Raw genomic sequence first — 11,947 nt, forward strand, 5'->3', positions numbered from 1 at the left:
ATGTTCTATATTTTCAATGGAACATTTAAAATGTTGGTGTTGTTCACTTGAGACCCATTATAGTGTAGCCTACACTAATCTCTTATTTTTGACTGCCATCTAATGGTCACACATATCATTACACCATGTACCAAATAAAATAGCTTTGAGGTGGGTAAGCTTAACCAAACTTGTTCCTTACATTAATTAGGCAAACCGGGTTATAAGGCGCACAGTCGAGTTTTTAGAAAAAAAAGTGCGCCTTATTGTCCGGAAAATACAGTAAATAAATTATTTATATTTTATTTCATTAATTCCTTAGTCCTTTGTACATGATTTTTGCGGTTTGAAAATGTACGAGATCAGTTAATTTCAATGTTTGAGACACAACAATCGAGGACGGAGTCATATAATTGGCCAATAAAACAAAATATGCTATTAACCACAGAATATCAGGTCAATTTACATAAATGTAAGAGAAATGTTGTCATTGTGAGGACAATTAACATTTGTTTGGGAAAATAATGTGTCCAACACACTCAACTAAACAATGTTGAGACCACCCTACAGCAACTAAACTACAAAACTAAAGCTAGCAAGAATAATCCATACACCCCTTTTATTGTTGTGAATGACATCATCGATGTAAGATCAATGTACAAACAAAACAGCAGTCAACTTTACTCGTTGATGAAGAGGAATATGGAGGTATTTTGGCTTCAATAGCAAAAGAAAGGTGAAGCTTTAAAGTGGTGATTCAAAACATACCTTGCCAAATGAGGCAAAACTTCCAACTTGGCATGCCAAAAACACTGAGCCCTGCAAAATGATTTAAAAGACTTACAGGCAAAAATGTAGTTGACTACCTCTACTGTTATGCTCATAGACCAGGGATGGGCAAATTATGGCCCGCGGGTCCCTTTAATCCGGCACGCAAATTATTAAAACAGAATTGAGCAAATCGGTTTTGAGAATTGACACAAAAAAACTGGTACTAGAATTCGACGCATTCGCAAAAATGGGTGATAATTTTCTCAGCTAAAAGACAATGCAAGAGAACCAATATGTTTCTTTGATGATATGATATTGTTGGAAGTAGATGCATTATGATTAAAAAGCTCATGTTTGAAAAGCCTAGTCTTACTAATAACAGATATGATATGCTTTGAAATGCATCATGTGCTCGCCCAGCCCGTCTGTAAAATTTCAAAAGCCAATGTGGCCCCTGAGCCAAAAAGTTTCCCCACACCTGCGTCCAGACAAAGTAACACAGAGTCCGGCTCTTTTTTGACTTTCATTGCCAACTTTATGCAAACAGCAGAGCATCAGTACAGTGCCAAAATTATTGCGCGTAAAAAAAACCAACTTGCCGTGTGCAATATCATTTTGCACGCTCGCTCTTTGCGCTCACGATTTGTCTCCTTTTGGCACATTCAGGTAGGCATTGAAAACGCAGTACAGCAACTCCCCTCATAATTGATTGGTCACTTTAAACACCTACTGTTTCCTGGTAAAAGCCAATCCAATTATGGGGGGGGTTGGAGCCTATCCCAGCTGCATTCGGGCACCCTGGACAAGTCCCCACCTCATCGCAGGGCCAACACAGACAGACCATAACCATTTATTATGTTATGTGAACATGTCAAAAATGGCAATCTTTAACAATAAGTTTTAATACAAAACCCATTTCCATATGAGTTTGGAAATTGTGTCAGATGTAAATATAAACGGAATACAATGATTTGCAAATCCCTTTCAACCTATATTCAGTTGAATGCACTACAAAGACAAGATATTTGATGCTCAAACTCATAAACTTTAGTTTTTTTTTGCAAATAATAATTAACTTAGAATTTCATGGCTGCAACATGTGCCAAGGTAGTTGGGAAAGGGCATGTTCACTACTGTGTTACATCATCTTTTCTTTTAACAACACTCAATACACGTTTGGGAACTGAGGAAACTAATAGTACTTTATTTATTCCGTCAGGAGAGTTCCTTCAGCTTTGAATAGCTTTGAAAGTGGAATTCTTTCCCATCCTTGTTTTATGTAGAGCTTCAGTCGTTCAACAGTCCGGGGTTTTTGCTGTCGTATTTTACGCTTCATAATGTGCCACACATTTTCAATGGGAGACAGGTCAGGACTGCAGGCGGGCCAGGAAAGTACCTGCACTCTTTTACTACGAAGCCACGCTGTTGTAACACAAGCCTTGTCTTGCTGAAATAAGCAGGGGGCGTTCATGATAACGTTGCTTGGATGACAACATATGTTGCTCCAAAACTTGTATGGGCCTTTCAGCAATAATGGTGCCTTCACAGATGTGTATAACCATGCCTTGGGCACTTATACACCCACATACCATCACATATGCTGGCTTTTGAACTTTGCGCCTATAACAATCGGGATGGTTATTTTCCTCTTTGTTCCGGGGGACACCACGTCCACAGTTTCCAAATATAATTTGAAATGTGGACTCGTCAGGTGCGATGAGGTGGCGACTTGTCCAGGGTGTACCCTGCCTTTCGCCCGATTGTAGCTGAGATAGGCGCCAGCGCCCCCAAATGGATGGATGGATGGACTCGTCAGACCACAGAACACCTTTCCACTTTGCATCAGTTGATCTTAGATGAGCTCGGGCCCAGTGAAGCCAGCGGCGTTCCTTGGTGTTGTTGATAAATGGGCTTTGATTTGCACAGCAGAGTGTTAACTTGCATTTACAGATGTAGCAACCAACTGTAGTTACTGACAGTGGTTTTATGAAGTGTTCCTGAGCCCATGTGGTGATATCCTTTACACACTGATGTCTGTTTTTGATGCAGTACCGCCTGAGGGATGAACGGTCTGTAACATCATCGCTTATGTGCCGTGATTTCTCCAGATTCTTTAAAACCTTTTAATGATTTTACGGACCGTAGATGTAAAATCCCTGAATTCCTTGCAATAGGTCGTTGAGAAATGTTCTAAAACTGTTTGACAATTTGCTTACAAATTGGTGACCCTCGCCCCATCCTTGTTTGTGAATTACTTAGCATTTTATGGAAGCTGCTTTTATACCCAATCATGGCACCCACCTGTCCCAATTAGCCTGCACACCTGTGGAATGTTCCAAATAAGTGTTTGATGAGAATTTCTCAACTTTATCATTATCTATTGCCACCTTTCCCAACTTCTTTGTCACGTGTTGCTGGCATCAAATTGTAAAGTTAATGATTATTTGCAAAAAAAAAAATGTTTATCATTTTTAACATCATATATGTTGTCTTTGTAGCATTTTCAACTGAATATGGGTTGAAAAGGATTTGCAAATCATTGTATTCCATTCATATTTACATCCAACACAATTTCCCAACTCATATGGAAACGGGGTTTGTAACTTGATGTCATTAAAGATGTAAAAAAATGGTTTTGGGATATATGCCCCTAAAGTAAGTGCAAGGTTACATTACATTGGCATGCTTTATATGAGAAAAGGTAGCTAATTTATCGATGCTATGATGTCAGTGCTAGAGTCGCAAGGGTAAAACTCAAATAATGTGATCGATTTCATGTCTTATTTTATTGTTTTTATTTTAAGCACGTGTAAAGGCTACTTTTCTTCAGAAGGGACACATTTTGACAGGAACAGTTGTCTCTGATTGGCACTGACAGTGAACCATAGGCGTTTAAAATGACCACTCCGAAAGGAGGGGAGTTATATGCCCGCTCCAAAGCACCAAAAGGTTGGAACACTGTTTGAGTAAATAAATAAATGATAAATGGGTTGTACTTGTATAGCGCTTTTCTACCTTCAAGGTACTCAAAGCGCTTTGACACTACTTCCACATTTACCCATTCACACACACATTCACACACTGATGGAGGGAGCTGCCATGCAAGGCGCCAACCAGCACCCATCAGGAGCAAGGGTGAAGTGTCTTGCTCAGGACACAACGGACGTGACGAGGTTGGTACAAGGTGGGAATTGAACCAGGGACGCTCGGGTTGCGCGCGGCCACTCACCACACTTCGCCACGCCGTCCCGAGTAGAGAAAAAGAAAGACACATAGCGAGCAAAAAAAGACGCTGCACAAGCGCAAAAAGATTCTACAAAGAAGCAATAGTTGCGGCCTTAATCTGGGTTGCTGTTTTGCTCTTAGCCATGTTAACATTTAGAAGTACGTGATAGCTCTGATCACTGGCTGCTCGCCACTGCTGACGGCAGTCAACTTCCTGTCATGCAGGTTAAACGATATCTTTATTTTATTTTTAAATAATTTTTGTGGATGTGTTTAAGGGACTGATAGAGCACACAGGCCATGACTTGTGATAGACAGTACATTTATCCATCCATCCATCCATCATCTTCCGCTTATCCGAGGTCGGGTCGCGGGGGCAGCAGCCTAAGCAGGGAAGCCCAGACTTCCCTATCCCCAGCCACTTCGTCTAGCTCTTCCCGGGGGATCCCGAGGCGTTCCCAGGCCACCCGGGAGACATAGTCTTTCCAACGTGTCCTGGGTCTTCCCCGTGGCCTCCTACCGGTTGGACGTGCCCTAAACACCTCCCTAGGGAGGCGTTCGGGTGGCATCCTGACCAGATGCCCGAACCACCTCATCTGGCTCCTCTCGATGTGGAGGAGCAGCGGCTTTACGTTGAGCTCCTCCCGGATGGCAGAGCTTCTCACCCTATCTCTAAGGGAGAGCCCCGCCACCCGGCGGAGGAAACTCATTTCGGCCGCTTGTACCCGTGATCTTATCCTTTCGGTCATGACCCAAAGCTCATGGCCATAGGTGAGGATGGGAACGTAGATCGACCGGTAAATTGAGAGCTTTGCCTTCCGGCTCAGCTCCTTCTTCACCACAACGGATCGATACAACGTCCGCATTACTGAAGACGCCGCACCGATCCGCCTGTCGATCTCACGATCCACTCTTCCCCCACTCGTGAACAAGACTCCTAGGTACTTGAACTCCTCCACTTGGGGCAGGGTCTCCTCCCCAACCCGGAGATGGCACTCCACCCTTTTCCGGGCGAGAACCATGGACTCGGACTTGGAGGTGCTGATTCTCATTCCGGTCGCTTCACACTCGGCTGCGAACCGATCCAGTGAGAGCTGAAGATCCCGGCCAGATGAAGCCATCAGGACTACATCATCTGCAAAAAGCAGAGACCTAATCCCGTGGCCACCAAACCGGAACCCCTCAACGCCTTGACTGCGCCTAGAAATTCTGTCCATAAAAGTTATGAACAGAATCGGTGACAAAGGACAGCCTTGGCGGAGTCCAACCTTCACTGGAAAAGTGTCCGACTTACTGCCAGCAATGCGGACCAAGTTCTGACACTGATCATACAGGGAGCGGACCGCCACAATCAGACAGTCCGATACCCCATACTCTCTGAGCACTCCCCACAGGACTTCCCGAGGGACACGGTCGAATGCCTTCTCCAATTCCACAAAGCACATGTAGACTGGTCGGGCAAACTCCCATGCACCCTCAAGAACCCTGCCGAGAGTATAGAGCTGGTCCACAGTTCCACGACCAGGACGAAAACCACACTGTTCCTCCTGAATCCGAGGTTCGACTATCCGGCGAAGCCTCCTCTCCAGTACACCTGAATAAACCTTACCGGGAAGGCTGAGGAGTGTGATCCCACGATAGTTGGAACACACCCTCCGGTCCCCCTTCTTAAAGAGAGGGACCACCACCCCGGTCTGCCAATCCAGAGGTACCGCCCCCGATGTCCACGCGATGCTGCAGAGTCTTGTCAACCAAGACAGCCCCACAGCATCCAGAGCCTTAAGGAACTCCGGGCGGATCTCATCCACCCCCGGGGCCTTGCCGCCGAGGAGCTTTTTAACTACCTCAGCGACCTCAGCCCCAGAAATAGGAGAGTCCACTACAGATTCCCCAGGCACCGCTTCCTCAAAGAAAGACGTGTTGGTGGGATTGAGGAGGTCTTCGAAGTATTCCCTCCACCGATCCACAACATCCGCAGTCGAAGTCAGCAGAACACCATCCGCACCATACACGGTGTTGATAGTGCACTGCTTCCCCTTCCTGAGGCGCCGTATGGTGGTCCAGAATCGCTTCGAAGCCGTCCGGAAGTCGTTTTCCATGGCTTCCCCGAACTCTTCCCATGTCCGAGTTTTTGCCTCCGCGACCGCTAAAGCTGCACACCGCTTGGCCCATCGGTACCCGTCCACTGCCTCCGGAGTCCTATGAGCCAAAAGAACCCGATAGGACTCCTTTTTCAGCTTGACGGCATCCCTCACTGCTGGTGTCCACCAACGGGTTCTGGGATTACCGCCACGACAGGCACCAACAACCTTGCGGCCACAGCTCCAATCAGCCGCCTCGACAATAGAGGTTCGGAACATGGTCCACTCGGACTCAATGTCCCGCACCTCCCTCGTGACATGTTCAAAGTTCTCCCGGAGGTGTGAATTGAAACTCTCTCTGACAGGAGACTCTGCCAGACGTTCCCAGCAGACCCTCACAATGCGCTTGGGCCTGCCAGGTCTGTCCGGCATCCTCCCCCACCATCGCAGCCAACTCACCACCAGGTGGTGATCGGTAGAAAGCTCCGCCCCTCTCTTCACCCGAGTGTCCAAAACATAAGGCCGCAAATCCGATGACACAACTACAAAGTCGATCATGGAACTGCGGCCTTGGGTGTCCTGGTGCCAAGTGCACATATGGACACCCTTATGTTTGAACATGGTGTTTGTTATCGACAAACTGTGACGAGCACAAAAGTCCAATAACAAAACACCACTCGGGTTTAGATCCGGGCGACCATTCTTCCCAATCACGCCTCTCCAGGTTTCACTGTCGTTGCCAACATGAGCGTTGAAGTCTCCCAGTAGGACAAGGGAATCACCCGGAGGAGCACTTTCCAGTACTCCCTCGAGTGTACCCAAAAAGGGTGGGTATTCTGAACTGCTGTTTGGTGCGTAAGCACAAACAACAGTCAGGACCCGTCCCCCCACCCGAAGGCGAAGGGAAGCTACCCTCTCGTCCACTGGGTTGAACTCAAACGTACAGGCTTTGAGCCGGGGGGCAACCAGAATTGCCACCCCAGCCCGTCGCCTCTCACTGCCGGCAACGCCAGAGTGGAAGAGGGTCCAGTCCCTCTCGAGAGAACTGGTTCCAGAGCCCTTGCTGTGCGTCGAGGTGAGTCCGACTATATCCAGCCGGAACTTCTCTACCTCGCGCACTAGCTCAGGCTCCTTCCCCCCCAGTGAGGTGACGTTCCACGTCCCAAGAGCTAGCTTCTGTAGCCGAGGATCGGACCGCCAAGTGCCCTGCCTTCGGCTGCCGCCCAGCTCACAATGCACCCGACCTCTATGGCCCCTCCTATGAGTGGTGAGCCCATTGGAGGGATGACCCACGTTGCCTCTTCGGGCTGTGCCCGGCCGGGCCCCATGGGAACAGGCCCGACCACCAGGCGCTCGCCATCGTGCCCCAACTCCGGGCCTGGCTCCAGAGCGGGGCCCCGGTGACCCACGTCCGGGCGAGGGAAATCTGGGTTCATTTCGTTGTAATTCCATAGAAGTCTTTGAGCTGCTCTTTGTCTGATCACTCACCTAGGACCTGTTTGTCTTGGGAGACCCTACCAGGGGGCATGAAAACCCCCAGACAACATAGCTCCTAGGATCATTGGGACACGCAAACTCCTCTTCCACGGTAAGGTAGCAGCTCAGAGAGGAGAGTACATTTAAGTATTCAAAATAAATTACATTCCACAATCTAACTGTTAAGCATGTCTGAAACAAAAAAAATACCATACCCAACACTACAGGCATGTGATCAAAAACGCTGCATCAAACACTTTTGTATTCCCAGTCCTTTGCGACTGGCTGTCCTTGCCTCACACACCAGTGTAAACTGTACACCAAAGGCAGATGCCATCTTCAAGGACGTATGCTCTTCTTGGTCAATTTAGTGATGTGCATGGGCTATAGACTTCAAACAGACAACATGTGTGATTGTCATTTGTTCAAATACTACTGAACCCTTGGAAATTTAGGCAACACAAACTGTAAGTTTGCAGTGTTTGGGAATAATTGATAATTACTATTAGTAATTTATTCCTGTGAGATAATTTAGGGAATTAAAGAAATGTGCTCATATTTTTGCTTTTTGCCAAGGCCAAGCCAAAGAGAAATGTTAAATAACTATTGAATGATAGGCCATACCGTGTGTTGTCGTGAATTCCATCATGTTCCAACTGACCTGGACTCAGCCATCATGGCAGAGGCTTGATACAGTAGTTGTGTCTGATGATCTGTGTTGAATGCTCGAGCATAGGCCACGTTGTCCAGAACATCACTGCCCACCAAGCCATACCTTTTAAAAAGAAATAAGGTAAACATTTAAAATAGAGTTTTATTGTCATTATTGCAATGAACAGGTTCAAAGAACAACGAAATTGGAGCAGCTCCTCCTAAGGTGCATATACAATATGGTAGTATAAATAGTAAAAAAAAAGATACAGATGACAGATGTATCTATGTATATGTATATGTATCCACACGGATGCATATCTGCATGCATATGAATATATATACACACATACATAAAACATTATTGCACATTGTAGTCCGAAAAAATAGAAAAACATTTAAACATTACACATGAGGACATGATGGACATATTGTGCTCACTCAGTGCCTGTTTAATGCTACTATGGCTCTTGGGTAAAAGCTATTTTTTAGTCTATTGGTGCTCGCTTTTAGCACAAAAAAAAACACAAAAACATTTATTCACTCCAGCAAAATATTGAACCACAAGTGTTAACACAGCGCCTATCTCTCTTAGTCATTTTGATTATTTCAAGATAATATAAAATCATTAATTACCAAGCAAATAGTCAAACCATGATTCAAAAATAAAAATATCTTAAAATATATATTACAAAAGGTGGTTTCGAAAAAGACAAGTCCTATTTTCAGGGTAATCCTATATTCAGGTCATTACAACAGTATTTATTACATTTGCTTTTCAGACTATAATTAATAGAAGCCTGACAAATGTATTTGAATAGTTCTTTATCCTCCTCTCTGAGCTGCAACCTTATCGTGGTAGAGGAGTTTGCGTGTCCCAATGATCCTAGGAGCTATGTTGTCCGGGGGCATAAAGCCCCCTGGTAGGGTCTCCCAAGGCAAACAGGTTCTAGGTGAGGGATCAGACAAAGAGCAGCTCGAAGACCTTTATGAAGAAGAAAAATCATGGACCCAGATTTCCCTCGCCCGGACGCGGGTCACCGGGGCCCCCCTCTGGAGCCAGGCCCGGAGGTGGGGCACGATGGCGAGCGCCTGGTGGCCGGGCATGTTCCCATGGGGTCCGGCCGGGCACAGCCCGAAGAGGCGACGTGGGTCACCCCTCCAATGGGCTCACCACCCATAGCAGGGGCCATAGAGGTCGGGTGCAATGTGAGCTGGGCGGCAGCCGAAGGCAGGGCACTTGGCGGTCCGATCCTCGGCTACAGAAGATAGCTCTTGGGACATGGAACGTCACGTCACTGGGGGGGAAAGAGCCTGAGCTAGTGCGCGAAGTCGAGAAATTCCGGCTGGATATAGTCGGGCTCTGGAACCATTTCGGGCTCTGGAACCATTTCTCTCGAGAGGGATTGGACCCTCTTCCACTCTGGCGTTGCCAGCAGTGAGAGGCGACGGGCTGGGGTGGCAATTCTTGTTTCCCCCCGGCTCAAAGCCTGTACGTTGGAGTTCAACCCGGTGGACGAAAGGGTAGCCTCCCTCCGCCTTCGGGTGGGGGGGGCGGGTCCTGACTGTTGTTTGTGCTTATGCACCAAACAGCAGTTCAGAGTACCCACCCTTTTTGGGAACACTCGAGGGAGTACTGCAAAGTGCTCCCCCGGTTGATTCCCTTGTCCTACTGGGAGACTTCGACGCTCACGTTGGCAACGACAGTGAAACCTGGAGAGGCATGATCGGGAAGAATGGCCGCCCGGATCTGAACCCGAGTGGTGTTTTGTTATTGGACTTTTGTGCTCGTCACAGTTTGTCCATAACAAACACCATGTTCAAACATAAGGGTGTCCATATGTGCACTTGGCACCAGGACACCCTAGGCCGCAGTTCCATAATCGACTTTGTAGTTGTGTCATCGGATTTGCGGCCTCATGTTTTGGACACTCGGGTGAAGAGAGGGGCGGAACTTTCTACCGATCACCACCTGGTGGTGAGTTGGCTGCGATGGTGGGGGAGGATGCCGGACAGACCTGGGAGGCCCAAACGCATTGTGAGGGTCTGCTGGGAACGTCTGGCAGGGTCTCCTGTCAGACAAAGTTTCAATTCCCACCTCCGGAAAAACTTTGAACATGTCACGAGGGAGGTGCTGGACATTGAGTCCGAGTGGACCATGTTCCGCACCTCTATCGTCGAGGCGGCAGATCGGAGCTGTGGCCGCAAGGTAGTTGGTGCCTGTCGGGGCGGCAATCCTAAAACTCCTTGGTGGACACCAGCGGTGAGGGATGCCGTCAAGCTGAAGAAGGAGTCCTATCGGGTCCTTTTGGCTCATAGGACTCCGGAGGCAGTGGACAGGTACCGACAGGCCAAGTGGTGTGCAGCTTCAGCGGTCGCGGAGGCAAAAACTCGGACATGGGAGGAGTTCGGGGAAGCCATGGAAAACGACTTCAGGACGGCCTCGAAGCGATTCTGGACCACCGTCCGCCGCCTCAGGAAGGGGAAGCAGTGCACTATCAACACCGTGTATGGTGCGGATGGTGTTCTGCTGACCTCAACTGCGGATGTTGTGGATAGGTGGAAGGAATACTTCGAAGACCTCCTCAATCCCACCAACACGTCTTCCTATGAGGAAGCAGTGCCTGGGGAATCTGTGGTGGACTCTCCTATTTCTGGGGCTGAGGTCGCTGAGGTAGTTAAAAAGCTCCTCGGTGGCAAGGCCCCAGGGGTGGACGAGATCCGCCCGGAGTTCCTTAAGGCTCTGGATGCTGTGGGGCTGTCTTGGTTGACAAGACTTTGCAGCATCGCGTGGACATCGGGGGCGGTACCTCTGAATTGGCAGACCGGGGTGGTGGTTCCTCTCTTTAAGAAGGGGGACCGGAGGGTGTGTTCCAACTATCGTAGGATCACACTCCTCAGTAAGGTTTATTCAGGTGTACTGGAGAGGAGGCTACGTCGGATAGTCGAACCTCGGATTCAGGAGGAACAGTGTGGTTTTCGTACTGGTCGTGGAACTGTGGACCAGCTCTATACTCTCGGCAGGGTTCTTGAGGGTGCATGGGAGTTTGCCCAACCAGTCTACATGTGCTTTGTGGACTTGGAGAAGGCATTCGACCGTGTCCCTCGGGAAGTCCTGTGGGGAGTACTCAGAGAGTATGGGGTATCGGACTGTCTTATTGTGGCGGTCCGTTCCCTGTACGATCAGTGCCAGAGCTTGGTCCGCATTGCCGGCAGTAAGTCGAACACATTTCCAGTGAGGGTTGGACTCCGCCAAGGCTGTCCTTTGTCACCGATTCTGTTCATAACTTTTATGGACAGAATTTCTAGGCGCAGTCAAGACATTGAGGGGTTCCGGTTTGGTAAACGCAGGATTAGGTCTCTGCTTTTTGCAGATGATGTGGTCCTGATGGCTTCATCTGACCGGGATCTTCAGCTCTCGCTGGATCGGTTCGCAGCCGAGTGTGAAGCGACCGGAATGAGAATCAGCACCTCCAAGTCTCGCCCGGAAAAGGGTGGAATGCCATCTCCGGGTTGGGGAGGAGACCCTGCCCCAAGTGGAGGAGTTCAAGTACCTAGGAGTCTTGTTCACGAGTGAGGGAAGAGTGGATCGTGAGATCGACAGGCGGATCGGTGCGGCGTCTTCAGTAAAGCGGACGTTGTACCGATCCGTTGTGGTGAAGAAGGAGCTGAGCCGGGAGGCAAAGCTCTCAATTTACCGGTCGATCTACGTTCCCATCCTCACCTATGGTCATGAGCTTTGGGTCATGACTGAAAGGATAAGA

At 48.3% G+C, this 11,947-nt stretch overlaps 1 protein-coding gene across 1 annotated transcript in view; it reads right to left on the reverse strand.

The window, feature by feature from the left end:
• The window catches only part of rad51 (RAD51 recombinase), a 69,239-nt gene that overhangs the window by 18,148 nt on the left and 39,144 nt on the right, over positions 1-11,947 (reverse strand). Inside the window, exon 7 of the mRNA XM_061900412.1 lies at positions 8,194-8,307. Within this exon, the coding sequence (XP_061756396.1) occupies positions 8,194-8,307 (114 nt within the window). The remainder of the gene's footprint in view (positions 1-8,193; positions 8,308-11,947) is intronic.

Source organism: Nerophis ophidion, linkage group LG05, assembly GCF_033978795.1.
Source record: "Nerophis ophidion isolate RoL-2023_Sa linkage group LG05, RoL_Noph_v1.0, whole genome shotgun sequence".
Taxonomy (NCBI): Eukaryota; Metazoa; Chordata; class Actinopteri; order Syngnathiformes; family Syngnathidae; genus Nerophis; species Nerophis ophidion.